The sequence below is a fragment of the Gadus morhua genome, chromosome 14, assembly GCF_902167405.1.
Source record: "Gadus morhua chromosome 14, gadMor3.0, whole genome shotgun sequence".
NCBI classification, from domain to species: domain Eukaryota; kingdom Metazoa; phylum Chordata; class Actinopteri; order Gadiformes; family Gadidae; genus Gadus; species Gadus morhua.
Genome location: NC_044061.1, coordinates 21717019 through 21734147, shown reverse-complemented (window position 1 = coordinate 21734147; position 17129 = coordinate 21717019). Strand labels below are relative to the sequence as shown.

The following is a 17129-nucleotide window of genomic DNA, read 5'->3' as shown; positions in this document are numbered from 1 at the left end:
AATCCTCATCCTCCTTCCTACAAAAAAAATATTTACATTGAAAAGAACACTTCCGCCTTCACTTTATGAGGTGTTCTAACATTAATATGAGTTCCCCTAGCCTGCCTATGGTCCCCCAGTAGCTAGAAATGGCGTTAGCCAGTACCACTAGCTATCCTGCTCTGCCTTTGAAAAAATAAAGCTCTGACCGCCGATTTGTCCCCGTATGTCGTCATACGGGGACATGTTCCTTTCTCTGCTTTGCCCAATGAGCTACGACCGTGCGAGCGCAACATGTGTGTGTGTGATGATTACACACTGTAACGCAAATGTTATACACTTCTTTGTTATTTGGATAATTGTTCTGCCTTTGGTGTTTAACACGTCGGGTTCTCTGACGTCTCTGGTAATCCCACAACAAGACTCGTAGTGGGGGTTATCTCAGCCATGTTGGAGAAGGAATTGGGAACTTTGGCTTTGATTCCCTGAAGTACATGAACCACGACATGGAGGAGAAAGGGATTGTTCCCCGCTATTGTCTCCTGCCGGGACCCTGCTGCCCGCTGCTGCGAGAACACCGCCGCGAGACATCACGGTGCGGGGCGGTGGTGCCTAGGCGTTGCCCCCTGCCCGCTACCCGCTGCCGAGGCAGTGGTGCCTCAGCAGCGGGCAGTGGGGCTCCGGCGGGCAACAATCCCTTTCTCCTCCATGTCGCAGTTCAGTCTACTTCAGATTGATGTGGACGTGGAAGAACCAGAGATGTCGGAGAACCCAACAAAGTCATTTCAGACTCATAATATCGTCTGGAGGCGCACACAGCTTTGGCCGTGATAATATTTATTATTATTATTATTATCTATGTATAATATGATGTTATTTAGATATAGAGCTCCAGGACTCCCGGCGGAGCACCCGGAGGGTTCTAGAATATTTACAGAACACAGCCAAAATCTGTGTGCGCCTCGCCATTGCGATACATCCATTGTAAACACGAGCGCATGGTACTGTGGCCTCAAGCTGCTCAGGGCCACACCTCCACCCTGCACCTAGACCCGCCTCTAAAAAACGGCACGTTTGTGGAAAGCTAATTGTGGGACTGGCTCGTAATGGCTTTAATTCTGCACCAAGGCTGAATTTCTTGAACGTCTTCAAATACTGTATTAGGGGCCCAATAACAGCTATATAAAAGCATTCATAAAGTAGCATGCCATGGGAACTTTAAGGGTAGAACTCTGACTTATTTCTCAGAATTCAGAAATTATTCTCAGCATTCCATTATATGCCATATGCTTTTTTAGAAATAATAAATGATTTTTGTTTTCTGAGTGTGGTTGATCCATTCCGTTAATGTTTGTTCTGTTGCCTATCACTCTCTGTAGAAAGCAAGCAATCTGGTGTCCATTAACTGTGTATGGATACAGTCACCATGGTTCCACAAACAACCATCTGCTGCACTGGAACCCTTTGAGGACACGTTAACCTGACCAGACAAGACAATAAGCTTGTACCCTCACCCCTTAGCTCAGTGTTTCCCCAAGTGGGGGAGCGGCACTGCAGGAGGGGCACAGGGAGTACGCTGGAAGGGATAATTGAAAGTATTTAGCGAGGGCAACACTCAAACGCACACTTTATAGAAGCAGTGCCCAGGCGGAACGAACAATTGTGTTTTGCAAACAACAGCTGTAAATAAATGGCTGCGTGTGCACCGAAGTACCACCATGTATTGTCGCCTTGCATGAACTGCACCAGCCGGTGTGAACCAAAAGGTATGTAGGCCTAATCATGGCCCTTGCGGACATTAATACCGCAGTTTGACGGATGTGTCAGTCAACACCTGACATGTTGACGTTCTGCGAGAAACGTGCTCTCTTCCAAGATGTTACGGAAAATCAGGCTGATGCCTTGGCAGTGCCTTGACGCGATTGCACACTTCATTCCATATAAATGATATGGGTAAAAATAGAAAAGAAAAAGAATAATTCCTTCTCTACAAGTAGACCAGGAAAGTTCTAACGTCTTGAATGAGAGGAAATTTGGGTTTAGCCAGGCATTTTCATTTTGCTGAGATAGGTTGTAATTTAATGAGGGGATAGGGATGCTTGTTGAGGTTTTTTTTGGGGGGGGGGACCAAACCCCTTACCATAATCACACAAGAGCTGCTTCAACTCTTCTCTACAGCATCTAGCTTAGTTCCAGAGAAAAGCCACAAGAAACATCACAGTCTGCATAATTGTCTGCATCCCATTGCATTCCTTCATCATTACCATGCAGATGTTTTAGTAGCAAAGAAGAAGTATGTCCTCATCTTGCAGCTTGTTTGTCACAGCTGAGATGAGGATAGGAAGTAGAAACATTGGGGCAGTTGCAAAACAGAGTTTGGCTCCTTGTATCTAAAGGAAAATGTGGCAACCAAAACTAATCTTTCCATTTCTGGGCCCAGGCAGACTCTGTCCTCTCCATTGTCCTTCCTGTTTGGATTCACGACGGACCTTAAAAATAACCACCATGTACTTAATAATAACCACCATGTTCCTTTCTAATGAACATTATGTACCTTTAACAACAACGTATACCTTTAAAATATCCACTAAATTTACAATAATCATTGTGTAACTTTAAAATAACCACCATGCACCTAGACAACCCTAACCCATGGACACCTTTCCTCACAGTCCTACTAATACAGTTCATTAAGACACTGTTGGTGGTCCTAATGGTTAACCATAGAGATGGGTTACAGTCATTTATTACAGTCATGTAACCCGCTATGCTGTCGTGCACTGTCTGGCCCGTTGTGTGCAAGTTAATCTGATGGGACCATGTGTTGTATTGGGAGGAAGCAGTGGGAGCGTGCACGTACGTGTGCACGGAGAGACAGGTGGAATCCTTACTGGGTTGGTGTGCTTGGAACAGAGTGTCCCCCGGTGAGGGATTAAGAGAAAGGGGTTAGCACACTGGTGTCCACACACACATAATCACATTACCACCGGGTTTCTTAGAAGCACGCTACTGGACTTAACTCTGATCAGCGTTGCATAGCCTGGAGCCCAACTCTGCGAGCATTGTAGACCATGCAGCCTCTCTCTCTCTCTCTCTTAGTTGTACATCTCTCTCTCTCTCTCTCTCTCTCTCTCTCTCTCTCTCTCTCTCTCTCTCTCTCATAGTTTAACAGAAGTCATTCTTAGAGAGGCTACTGATAATTGTTTACATAGGGAAGGGATTATGATTATTGTTTACATGGAAAAGGAATTAGAATGATTATTGTTTACAAAGAGAAGGAAACTAGCAGAATATTACAACAAAGAAGGCAGTACTGCCAGGTAAAACTGATACTAATAATATATAATGCATATATTGATATATTACTTGAGGTTTGAAGGGGTGTAGCCTGGCGTGGGATACAGTTGAGACTGGGCAGCTCAGTTGCAGGGACCGAGGCAGCTGTGTGTTGTGAGCTTCATGAGCAGAGGTTGGAAGTAAACTAGTAGGTCTACAAATACTTTGTGACTGTACTTAAGTAAGTAAGTTACGGGAGTCTGTACATAAGCCTTCCCCACCTAACTCCCACCTTATTCTTCATGTTTAACCTCTGTTTTTCTTTTATTCGTAGTCTGTCTTGCATAGTTTTGATAGGGCAATATGTAAAGCGTCTTAGAGTACCATATTAAGCGCTATATAAATTTCATTTATTATTATTATTATTATTAAGTACAGTTGTACAGTTTTCCTTTGTTTTTCTTATCACACATAACAGACTATTTTTTCCTTTCCTTTGACTACTTTTGTTAGAAATTGCATCATCTCTGTGGAACTATCACGCGATAACGACAACTTTAAACAGTCCTCTTACATAAGGTCATGGATGGGGAATGTCTTGTCTTGATGGTTCAGTTTCATCCATCCTCACTCGCTATTGATTCTCAGATAGACGCCATTTCTCTGCGGGGAAGTCTCCCTCCAGTCCCCGTCTTCTACATAATTTCCCTCTTGTTACATCTGTCATGCGTGATATGCACCGATTGATGCCATCCATTTATGTTGAGATCGGTCTTGAAGCGGGGAAGAAATCGATAAATCGATGAAAAATATGAATATATATAGATCATTCCCCTCAAATGCATTCAAATAAAAGTTAGGATGTAGGGAATAAAAGTACAAAGTTCAGTATCGAAAGTATCAGTATCAAAGTATTTGCCAACACTCACCGATGGATACGTAAAGTGATTGTCTTTTCTATATTTTGCCTCTGTCAGGCCCATTTAGGTTGAAATCTGTCTTGATATTGGGAAGGCGTGCAATGATGCAAAATATAATAAAATAATAAAAAATAATACCCCTCAGGTGGATTTAAAAGTAAAGAAACAAGCTTGTTTGGAAAATGTTACTTTACCACAAGTTACATCCCACTTCTGCTATTGATGCACATCACGCATGGCAGACGTAACAAAATGAAAATGTCATAAAAGACTGAGACGAGAGGGAGATTTCCATGGAGACTTCGCCTCGGAAAATGGCGGCCATGGCAGGACCATATCGTAGCAAGTGAGTTTTGATGAAAGTTAAACAGCAAACATTGCATACGAGGCAGAGCAATGACAAGACATTCCCCATCTATAGCCATATTTAAAAATGAATCAAAATAAAATCAATCACAGTGAAGTTGTCAGCTCTAAGAATGATTCTTGGCAAATGTGTTGAGTCTTGTGCAAACCTAAACGGATTTTGGGAGTCCTGAAGAGATGAGGGAATTTCTAACAAAAAAGAGTTGAAGGCTTAATCAGACCAGAAGTGGGTTCTGGTTTTGATCATAATGTTTTGAATTCTGTTGCTGACATTGAAAATGTATTGCACATTGGAGAAAAGTTAATGTTCCTTTATATCAGTTTATTGTTTATTTTATTTGAAGTTTGAATTGTTTAACTTTGAAGTCACTTTTACTTAATAAAGAAGTTGAATCAGTACTTTTATACAAGTATCTGTAATGCTACTTGGGTAAAGAATATGTGCACTTCTGCCACTACTGTTAATGAGTAACTGTATTTATATACTCCTGTCTGTTGCCCCCCCCCCCCCCCCCCCCCACAGTGAGAGTGTGGGTGAGGCGCTTAATGAGTAACTTACTATTCTGTATATACTCCTGTCTGTTGTCTCCCACACAGTAAGACTGTTGGTGATGAGCTTAATGAGTAACTAACTATATATACTCCTGTCTGTTGTCTCCCCCACAGGGAGACTGTTGGTGAGGATCTTAATGAGTAACTAACGATATATACTCATGACAGACAAAGACATTATGTAACTCTGTCCGGATTTGAGTTAAAAAAGGCATTGTAAGGGGGATTCAGGCACTCTGTGTCTTACCTCCAAGGGAATAAAGACTGTTTTCCTGGATATTTTTCTTTTGTTTGTTCCTTCCTGGATCCTTAGTAGCATACCTGGTTTACAACATATTGTAACCTCATGAGAGAGGTTACAATCTATCGAAATGAACAAGATAATTTTTTTATTAACAATACATTTGGAGATTAGACACCATCAAATCTTAACTCATGGAAGGTGGATACATGAAGTCTGCCAGGAGATTAGATTCCCTGTTGATGGAGTCTAGATGCTGGTAGTGGCGGTGACTATAGATGGGGACCCTGTCCCATGAGAACACCATCTAATTTCTTTAAAACAGAGACGATGAGAATGACGTATCCATGAGAAGTAGAAGGGTCATTTAGTTTTCCAGATTCAACTTTTGTTTAAACTACATTTAAAAATAAAATCTGTCATCTTTGCCTGTCTTTTTGGTGCAATCGTATCTTTTACACACACACACACACACACACACACACACACACACACACACACACACACACACACACACACACACACTGTTTGAGGATGGGTTCTCTCCCTGCAAAGCCACTTAGGGTTAATTTTGTACTGTATTTTATTAGTTGTATTGTCAAATTGGGCAGGGGTATAACTATTAAAAGATAAATCACAAACTGGTTATTGTAATCAATGAAGCCAGAACCAAAAGTGGATGTATTCCTGTAAAGCTCGGTAAAAAGTATAGGTTGGCAGTATTCCTGTTTTAAATAACCCCCAAATCAATCTGTAGAAAATAGACAATATACCATTAGGGATATAAACTTAATACCAAAAGAACCATAGACAATGTGTACGTGTTCGTCATTAAGTTGTCGAAGGCTGATTCACGGGACATGATCTTTTCCTTTTAAAGGAAGTGGTGGTGCAAAATTGTGGTGCAAAATGTATTTCACATGAACATTAGATATTTCCTAAGTTCCTTAAAAATGATGGGAAAAAATTAATACAGATTTGTGTGTGTGTGCCTTAGTGTTTGTGTGTGTGTGTGAGAATCTGTTGGTTGCAGTGGTTGTGCGAGTGTGTTTGTGAGAGTACGTGTGTGTGCACGTGTCTGGGTGTGTGTGTGTGTGGGTGTGTGATGTCATTGTGTGTGTGAAGTGATGTGCGTGTGTGTGTGTTGTGCGTCTGCGTGTGCATGTCTTTGTGTTGAAAGTGCTTTGCAAGTATTAGTAGTAGTGATGTGGGCGGGTCAGGGGGGGTGTAATCGTTTCCATTGGCTGGAGACAGAGGCCTTAGCCCTGCCCCCCCGGGCTCTATATAAACATAGACAGCAGCTCCCCCTTGCTTTCTGTCTCAACAATGTTGCAGTGGTGAGAAACCGGCACTTCCCCGACCGCCACCTGGACTGATCTAGAGGAGGATGGAGGAGCGCGGGCTGTCACTGTGGATCTACGTAGGAGTGCTGGCCCTGATGCTGATGGGGGCTTTGCAGAGGGTTCTGCCACTGCACCTCAGCAGCTGGCCTGCCCTGGTGGCCAGGCTCTGGGCCTCTGCGCTGATGGAGTGGCTGGGGGCCTTCTGGACGGCAGCCCTGCTGATCTTCTCTCTGGCCCTGGGGCTGGCCTGGTGGCTCCGCTCAGCCCGGGTCTCAGGGGTCGCCCTCCTGGCCCCCGAGGGCAGGGCCGTCTGCATCACAGGTCAGTCTAACCCCCAGACAACAAGCCCTACCGCTAGGCCTAACCCCTAGCCCTAGCCTAGGCCCCCAGACCAACCCTGACCCCTACCTCTGGACCAATCCTGACCCCTACCCTGACCCCTACCCCCAGACCAACCCTGACCCCTACCCCCAGACCAACCCTGACCCCTACCTCTGGACCAACCCTGACCCCTACCCTGACCCCTACCCTGACCCCTACCTCTGGACCAACCCTGACCCCTACCCTGACCCCTACCCTGACCCCTATCCTGACCCCTACCTCCAGACCAACCCTGACCCCTACCCTGACCCCTACCTCCAGACCAACCCTGACCCCTACCCCCAGACCAACCCTGACCCCTACCTCATGCCCTAACCTCTACCTCTAGCCCTAACCCTGACCCCTACCTAGACTAGACCAACCCTAACCCTAACCCTCTTACCCTAACTTAAACCTAGCCCACCAACTCAACCTCTTGGGTTAATGCTGTGTCTGAATGCTTTGCTCTTTTACTATGTGTGTGTGTGTGTGTGTGTGTGTGTGTGTGTGTGTGTGTGTGTGTGTGTGTGTGTGTGTGTGTGTGTGTGTGTGTGTGTGTGTGTGTGTGTGTTTGTGTGCCTGTGTGTGTGTGTGTGTGTGTGTGTGTGTGTGTGTGTGTGTGTGTGTGTGTGTGTGTGTGTGTGTGTGTGTGTGTGTGTGTGTGTGCGAGTTTGTGAGTGCTCTGTTAAAATGCTAGAATGCTTTGCTAGAGCAAGTTCAGTAATTGATATTGTGGTTGTAGGTTAACAGTCCCAACTTGAGATTCATTGAAAAGCACATGACCCCAACAAACATTCACTGTTACTGTTCACTGTTCACTGTTAAACATACACAGACTAGTCCCTGGTCCAAAAAGGTTGTCATGCTCGTGTTCAAACTAGTGTTGTCATGCTATGTATAGCATGTTCAAAGTTCAGTAATCTTGGCTTCCACCTTGTTTGAGTGAACAGGATTGTATTGGTCCATGTGTTGTGAGAAGGTCTCTTCTGAGAACTCACTGTGTTTGAGTCCAAAACGTCTCTATATATGGCCTTAATGTATCTGTGTATTCATAACTTTATATCTAGCTGAAATATGTTGTCTTTAAATCTGCTTTCAATATATTTGATGTGAATTTTATTATTAGACACATTCTTCTTTGGATCGGATATCTAATAATAATAACATTATCATTATTAATAATAAAAGTAGTAATAATAATAACAATATGAATATATGGTTATATGGTGAAAGTATCACTTTATATTAAAGGACATAGAAAGCAGTTGTTCTGTTTCAGGGTCAGTTCGAGGGTCTGGTAATGTATGTCTGAACTATACTCTATTTGTGTAAATATGAGAAAATTCATCTATAAGTGAAATATTAAATTTATTACAATTGTTATAATAATTGTTGAGTAATTGTTGCATGAATAATAATTGTCATATGTATATGATAATTATTGTCATGGCTATTATTATTGCAATTATTCTTATAATTCATATCATCATAAAAGCTTGGGATGTTTGGGTTAATGTTACTTAGTTTGCATGATATAAGGGTGAGGGTTAAGTTCAAGGGATAAAGGTGACGGCGTGTTAGGGTGTTAGGGTTAAATGGTTTGGTTGAGGCCTAGAGGTGAGGTCTAGGGTAAGGTTCATTTAGAATAAGCTGTTTGCATGCAACCATGTGCAGGTCTATTATTCAAAAGATTACCTCGGCTTCTCCTTGTCCAATAAGAACTTCTGAATATGTTGTTACCATGCAAACATATGCCGGTCTGTTACTCAGAATATTCTCTGGGCTTCTCTTATGGCATTCTGTTAGTAACACGGTTCTATGTTCTATGATCTGTACTCTCTGGTACTATGTTCTATAGTCTGTTAGTAACATGTTACTATGGTCTATAGTCTGTTAGTAACATGTTACTATGGTCTATAGTCTGTTAGTACAGTGGAACTGAACAGCATGTCAGTACTAAGTAGTTACATAGTAGTTACATCATGGTACTATGTTCTATAGTCTGTTAATAATCTGGTACTATGTTATATAGTGTGTTAGTAACATGGTACTATGTACTGTGGAACTGAACAGCATGTCAGTACTACTATTCTCTTAAGTGGTCCTGAACATAGCAGCTTGTTAGTACCTTGACAGTTTCCTTGGACCTCCGCCCACTAGCAGATGTGCTGAACTGGGAACCCTCCATGCACTTTTTGACTGTATTCGGCCATGTTTGTTTTCTTGTTCGGAGGCCACGGTTGGAGGGCTTCACTATTGCATAAGACTTTTTCCAGTCCAACCTCACTTGTCTCACAGTTTCACAGTGCCAAGTCCATCTCTCTCCCAATCCCCCAGTGCTCACTATTTCCTGCTTCACTGTAGTGTACTCTTCAGAGCTTCTAGGTATACTGTCCTACCCACGTACTTCTAGGTATACTGTCCTAACACAGTACTTCTGGGTATAGTGTCCTAACACAGTGCTCCTAGATATACTCTCCTCCATAAGTCCTCCTAGATATAATGTCCTGCAGTTCTCCTAAACAATATTTCTTCCTCCTCCCCGATCTACTGTATTCCTACTTCTAGATCTACTTTTCTCATACAGTTCTCCTAGATATACTGTCCTCCCATAGTACTCCTAGATATACTATCCCCCTATTCCAAGATATTCTGTCCTGCTACATTACTCTTAGATATAATGTCCTCCTACATTACTCCTAGATATGTCTTCCTACAGTGCTCAAAGATATATTTACCCTGGTTGCTTAACCAGTCTTAATACTAACCTCTGCAGCGTTTTGTTCTTCTTACCATAACTACGGCTAATGAGGTTATTAATGAGTGTGATGATGTGTGTATCCTCTAGGCTGCGACAGCGGCTTTGGGAAGGCTTCAGCCAAGCGTCTGGACGCGCTGGGGTTCAAGGTGTTTGCTACGGTGATGGACCTGTCAGGGGAAGGGGCCATGGAGCTGAGAAGTGCGTGTTCCTCCAGGCTGAGCCTGCTGCAGGTGGACATCACTCGCCCTGAACAGGTCCAACAGATGCTGCTGGCCATCAAGACAGAGCTGGGCCTGAAAGGTGAGGGGTTAAGGGGTTAAGGGGTTAAAGGGTTAGGGTCGGGTGGAAAGGGTAAGGGTTTAAGAGTTATGGTTACAGTGTTAGGGTCAGAGGGATAGAGGGTTAGTGTCAGAGAGGGGGGGTAACAGGGTTACAAGGTTATTAGGGGTTGAGGTTCAGGGTGAGAGGGTTAGGGTGAAAGGGTTTGGGTTTGTTAATAAGAGTGAGAGGGTTAGGGTCAGAGGGTTGCAGGGTTAGGGACAGAGGGTAATGGTCAGAGGGTTACAGGGTTACAAGGTTATTAGGGTTTGAGGTTTAGGGTCAGAGGATTCAGGTTCAGTTTCAGAGTTAGAGGGTTGCTAGCCGAGCATGGTATTTAGCTGATGGGTGTCCTTAACACCTTTTACGTACTCTGAAATCCAACAGTTAGAAAATGGATGATGATAAGGTAAAAATAATAAAGATAAAAATGATAACAATAATTGTATTATAATCTAGCACTAACAGCATTTTGTTTATTGTTAAATGCACTTTTAAGAAGTGTCTTGGAAAAAGCTTCAGCTATATAAACGTGATGGCATGTAAGGCTTTAAAATGAAGTGGAGAGACTCCCCTCTGGTGGTCAGTGGAGGTGATGCAGCAGAGCTGTTTCAGAACTGTTTTACACAGTACCTAGTGCCACAGTAACAACATAGTACCATGTACTAAACACAGTCATGTTGTGCTGTGTGTGTTTCTGTGTGATTGTGTGTCTGTGTGCATGCGTGTGTGCGTGTGTCTGTGTGTGTAGGTCTATGGGGTTTAGTAAACAATGCAGGAGTGTGTGTGAACTTTGGGGATGCAGAGCTTTCCCTGATGTCAACGTACCGCCGCTGCATGGAGGTCAACTTCTTCGGCAGTCTGAGCGTCACTAAGACCCTCCTCCCTCTCCTCCGCCGGAGCAGGGGCCGCATCGTGACCGTATCTAGCCCTGCAGGTATGGACGCACAGATCTAGGGGCTGAGAGGTGTGCATTATTATCAATTATATGATCGAATTGTTAAATATTCAGGTTACCAAGTTTAAGGCCCAAACTTGGATTTTGGGTCTTACCTATGGGGATTTGGGGAGCAACTTATTTGTGGGCTTTTGGGGTGTACCTAATTCATAGGTTTTGGGGTGTAATTAACGAGAAACTTTTTTCGTAACTAGCCTATTGGTCTTCGGTGTGTAACTTATTCATGGGTTTTTGTGTAACTAACTTGACGGTTCTGTGGTTTAGGGGATCAGCCCTTCCCCTGTCTAGCAGCTTACGGTGCGTCTAAAGCAGCACTCAACCTCTTAACTAACACCCTCCGCCATGAGCTGGAGCCCTGGGGGGTCCAAGTGTCCACCATCCTGCCTTCCTCATATAGGACAGGTAAAACCCTCAGCAACCCAACGTCCACATTCACTAACCCAACTATCACACTAACCTACCCAACTATCACACTCACTAACCCAACCATCACACAACGCTAACACAGGCGAAATTGGCTAACAGGCGATAGTTAGATAGATAGTTTAGCTAGTATAGCTAGTAAGTTACTGATAGTGATATCTGGGGATAGTTGCGGTGATAGTCAGTGATGGTTAGTTATAGCTAGTGATAGTTTGGGACAGTTAGCTAGTAATTTAAAGCTAGTTATTGTTAGACAGTGAATATGATAGTTACTGATAGCTTTTGATAGTTAGTGAGTAGTGATAGTTACTGACAGATTGCGATAGTAAGTGAATCGTGATAGTAAGTGCGAACTAGTAAGACTAACTAGGGTTAGTACAGAAGTAATCCCAGCTGTGTCTTGCAGGTCAGTCGGGTAACGAGCTCTACTGGGGGAGGCAGCAGGACCACCTTCTCCTCAACCTCGGTCCCGCTCTGCTGGAGGAATACGGGCAGGACTACTTGGCCGAGACAAGAGAGCTGTTCCAGGAACATGCCAGGAATGCTGCGGAGGACCTGAGCCCTGTGGTGAATGCCATCGTCCAGGCTCTGCTCTCCCCTCAGCCCCGCGTGCGCTACTACGCTGGGCCTGGAGTGGGCTTCATGTACTTCCTCTCTAGCTACCTTCCATACAGCGTCAGTGACACATTCCTCCAGAAACTGTTTGTTAAGAAGAAGTTGATGCCTCAGGCTCTTAGGAGGCACCCAGGGCTTGGTCTACAAGCCGGTGTCAACAACAACAACAACAACAACAACAACAACAACAACAACAACAATGAGGAGAAATCAGAACAGTAGCCTGTTTGCCAGTTTGGCTTCATCCAGAAAGTGGAGGGAATTGATGGGTTGCTGAAAGGATCATGGAAATGTTTGTTTTGCTGTAGTGACACTGTCCCTATTACAACCATCTCTTGAATCACCGGGACATGTACAGACAGATTTATAATATTGTTAGCCCTAACCCACCCAGCATGAAAACACTGGCATGTGTAAATATATCTGACAATAAAGATATGTCGATGTGGGTATAATGTGCCTTGAAATATAGATCATATTCACATTTCCGCCCATTTATTTGATAACATAGATGATTCTTTTTTTTACTTATTCACACATTAAGCACTTTGCAGGCCTACGCTATTATTATTATTATTATTATTATTATTACTATTATTATATGTATCATTGTTTTTTCTTATTATTCTCCTTGTTATTTTTGTTGTTCATCGTCGTATTCATATTTGCAAGTGGTTAATGGCGACTGCAATTATTAAATCACAAAATCTGAATTTAGAACCCTGTTTTGCGACGATTGTAGGCCTATATACTTCTGTAGTCTGGTGTCCGGGTAGGTTGGGTTGGTTTTTGGGGGGCTAATCAATCAAACTGGACTATTTAAACCTCAGCTGTTGTAAAGCCGTGAGATTTCTCCCTCACTTAAACTGTGAATTTTTAAATATATATGATTTGACTAAATGTGATGTTCCCAAATATTCCCTTGTTCATGTCCCTACATTATTTGATTAAAGTGACTTTGTACAATAGTGGCGCTGTGTGTGCTATCCAAAAATAAAGTGCTAATTTAAATAATTTTAGAGGAAAATTAGACTTAGAAAACACTTAAAAACCCTCAGAAACACTTGAAAAAAACACATATAGACATTTCATGATAACATAGAATACGGTATATCAGATCTTCCGAGAAAATCGTAATCATTGTCAGTTTCAAGTCGAACTTGGTAGTTTCCCTAACTCCCATAGAGCCTGAACGCAACATAAATCGTTTAGCCAATCAGCAACCAGCCCCAGCCCGGTTCGTTGCCACGGAAACAGTACACAGACGCTAGAGACGCTAGCCTGTTAGCATTCTTGTTGGCGCAAGCTAACTATCATCACAAAATAACCATACTAGCTAACGCTAATAACTAAGGTTACTAATTTAGCTATATTTACACCTTCAAAATATTTATCTCACGCGTATCGATTAGAACGGGCTGGTCAGAATAGCATCGATCAGAGGGACATTCTGATTCCTCCAGCTAGCGGCAACGGATCAGGTTATTCTGAGTATATCTATAACGTTGCTCATCATCAATACTATATATCGATAACGCTCATCAAGAGTTGTTATTATTACGGTGACGTTGCGATCATGAAGGCGGCGAGGATACAGCTTCGCAATTTATGGATCTAAAGATATATCCCTATATACATTGCTATTGATATAGAAATCGATGTATATAGAACCATAGAGATATATCTACCAATATATGCATACATATATATAGGCTGATGGATAGGGGCATAGATCGTCTAGGCATGATACAATAGGGTGGTGACGAAGGGCCATGCGGTGGTGGGTGGAAGAGGTCTTGGTTTGGCTAAAGGGAAAGAGATGGATGTGTGCAGTAGGAACCCCAACCGAACCTCCCCAGTAAGCGAAGCAGGTGGAGGTGACCAAGTGCCTCTTTGTTCCCGGACCAATGGGTGGAGCTGGCCACCCCACCCTCTCCAGCTGCTGGCCTGGCTGCTCTACCTCTTCTTTGCCATCACCAGCCTGGGAATTTTCATCCCTCTGCTACCTCCACACTGGCTGCCGGCTGGCTACATCGTATCCTTCAAGGAGCTAGGACCTAGGACACATTAGGAGCTAGGATACATTGTATGCTATAAGGTAAGGCGCAAGGACACCTTGTATCCTTAAAGGAGCTAGCACACATTGTATTCTTAAGGTAAGGAGCCAACAAGCTAGGACACATCATTTCCTTCAAGGAGATAGATGATGGGACACCATGGTATCCTTAAGGGTAAGGAGCTAGGATACATTGCATCCTTTGAGGAGCTAGGACACATTTTATTCTTAAATATAAGGACCTATAGGACACATTGTGTCCTTTTAGGAGCTAGGACACATTGCATTGTAAAGGTAAGGACCAAGAACGCATTGTGTACTTTTAGGAGCTAGGACACATTTTATTCTTAAAGGTAAGGACCTAGGACCCATTGTATCCTTTTAGGAGCTAGGACACATTGTAATGTAAAGGTAAGGACCCAGGACTGATTGTATCCTTTTAGGAGCTAGGGGCTAGGACACATTGTTGTGGTAAAGGTAAGGAGCAAGGACACATTGTATCCTTTCAGGAGCTAGGACACTTTGTAATGCTAAAGGTAAAGAGCTAGGACACATTGTTGAAGGAAGAGGTGGAGGGAGGAGATGGAGGGAGGTGATGGAGGGAGGTGATGGAGGGAGGAGGCAGAAGGAGGAGATGGCAGGAGGGTTGAGAGATGAAGAGGGAGGTAGGGTGGAGGGATCAATCCTGAGGTGCCTTCCGGTGTGCTGTGAGTGCAGGAGGATGAAGGTAGGGCTGCTTTGGTTCTGTTTCATCCTAAGCTGCCTTCCAGTGTACAGGCATCATGTTGGTCGGCCACCTGTGTGTTCACGTGATGGCGGTCTCGCTGGATCCAGCTGATCAGAACGTGAGGAGGAAGACCACCAGCGGTCCTGTGCCTGTCTTTGACCGGTCCAGACACGCCCACGTGATCGAGAACTGCCACTGCTACCTCTGTCAGGTGGACGTGTGAGTAGAGGATGGCCCGCACAATCTCATTTGCTCTAATTTGAAAATGTGTTACAATGCAAGGAAAGGATATTCACTTTAAAGAGTAAACAAACCCAGTTTATGAAACTATAGCCTATTAACTCTCAAGTAAGGTGGACAAGATGTCATTTATTACTATCAATTAATGTCCAGCCATATTTGTCTAAATCTGACTCGCGCTATACTAGCCGCACTATATAGCTTAGCCTTGACAAATGTACGCAAGGTTCAAAGTCTTGATTGTTAGTCCTGTAGAAATCTTGTGATGCAATGCCCCAGATTAATTTGATTAGTTAACCGCGCTGGGATTTTTTAAAAGACTTTGGACTGTCGTTAAATCTGAGCTGCTCTCTTGGACCGGATTTTGTAAAGATTTTATATTCCTGAAGTGTGAGCTTGTCATAAGAGCCATAAATGTTCAATATGTATAACATCATCTTGTCAAGAAAAACACCCCCATACTAAAGTATCGATTGGGATCTTAACTCAACCCTATCGTGGATTTACAGCCTTTGGCTCATCATAATAATTACCCAATCCTAAATACTAACTCGATGTGATTCTTCTTGTAGCACTTGATGTGTTTCTGGTAATACTCGTGGCTGTTATGCTACTGCAGTGGCTCTGTTATCAGAACACAGTGGTTCTGTGGTGGTCATTTCTAAGGGCGGCATGTTGCTCAGGAAGACGAGCGGGTCGGCTGGAAACCGCAATACTGTAAAGTGCTTTGGTTGGCCTCTGGTTACAAGAATAGTGCTTTATAAATGCAGTTAATTTACAATCCACGTGCCATCCATTTCTGATGTTGTAACCATCGTTCTGTGTTGCAGCGGTCCCAAGTCGAAGCACTGCAGCTCGTGTAACAAATGTGTTGCGAGCTTCGACCATCACTGCAGGTGGCTCAACAACTGTGTGGGGAGAAGGAATTACAAGTGAGTAGCAGACTACTGTAATAACTACGATTATGTCTGTAATGACTTCAAACCACCGTAGTAAATACTGTTCTAGCTAACCAGCCTAACCAGAGCCTCCCTCTGTCCAGAGTCGAATTCCCCCTAACCATGCTAACCAAAACCTACTTGCAGGCATTCTTGAGTGCATGTGATTTGTTTTCTAATATCGTTTCTTAATCGTGTGTGGTGAAATATGTTGGAATGTAAATCTTATGCAGTGTATCAATTGCATTTCGGACCATTTTGAACTGTTGAAATTTGAGCCCTCAAATAATTCCAACTCTCTGTCCAGGCTCTTCCTCAACAGTGTCATCTCAGCCCTGCTCGGGATCTGCCTGGTCCTGGTGAGCGCCACCTATGTCTTCATTCAGTTTTTACTGGATCCATCCCAGCTGCGCACAGACACACACTTCCAAGGTGGGTCGAGGTTCTGGCACGGTTTCAAGATACATCAACAAAATAAATGCCTAGGCTATTTTCATTTGCATTTCGATTTTTTTCCATGTATTATTATAACAATGAAGCTTGGCTTCCAACAGCACATGGAAAAAACGTCACTGAAGTGCCTGCTTTATAACATAAATATAATTAATTATTATCCACAAATCATTAAGCACAACTTCAGCAAAGAATGCAGAGCTCAGCAAAAAATGGCAACATTTATAATTAGTCTATCAACTTGAATTCAAAGCGTGACTAGGCCAATTGTTTTCCTATGCATAGTTCGTTCATTCGGCCGAGACCTGCCGAATTAACGGTGTATCCAAATCGTGCTGCAAATTCAAAAGTGAACATTCCATCAACCAAATCAAAAAATGCAAAAGCCACAACCCAAATGCAAAAAAACACACGTCAATGAAACGGGCGACTATGTTTTTTCAGTAAAACAGAGTTATACGTTTTATATGTTTGTGTAACAGATTACAATTGAGGCCTATTGTCCTTTTTTGTGGAATCCGCCTGCAGGCTTTGCTACGATGTTGAAACTATATAAAAAAAGCAAGAGTGCTTTGAGACATGATTGCTGAGTGTGTTTTAAAC

The 17129-nt window shown here is 43.2% G+C and overlaps 2 protein-coding genes across 2 annotated transcripts in view; both read left to right on the top strand.

Moving 5' to 3' along the window:
• Positions 1-6638: 6638 nt before the first annotated feature.
• Positions 6639-13083, top strand: hsd11b2 (hydroxysteroid (11-beta) dehydrogenase 2). The gene is made up of 5 exons (XM_030377419.1): positions 6639-6998; positions 9886-10098; positions 10868-11053; positions 11339-11476; positions 11904-13083. The coding sequence occupies exons 1-5, from the start codon at positions 6722-6724 to the stop codon at positions 12332-12334; spliced, it is 1245 nt and encodes a 414-aa protein (XP_030233279.1). The 5' UTR covers positions 6639-6721; the 3' UTR covers positions 12335-13083.
• Positions 13084-13352: 269 nt separating this feature from the next.
• Positions 13353-17129, top strand: part of zdhhc1 (zDHHC palmitoyltransferase 1) — an 8495-nt gene continuing 4718 nt past the window's right edge. The window contains exons 1-4 of the mRNA XM_030377872.1: positions 13353-14147; positions 14939-15114; positions 15966-16067; positions 16381-16505. Coding sequence (XP_030233732.1) covers positions 13932-14147; positions 14939-15114; positions 15966-16067; positions 16381-16505 — 619 coding nt within the window. The 5' untranslated portion in view covers positions 13353-13931. The remainder of the gene's footprint in view (positions 14148-14938; positions 15115-15965; positions 16068-16380; positions 16506-17129) is intronic.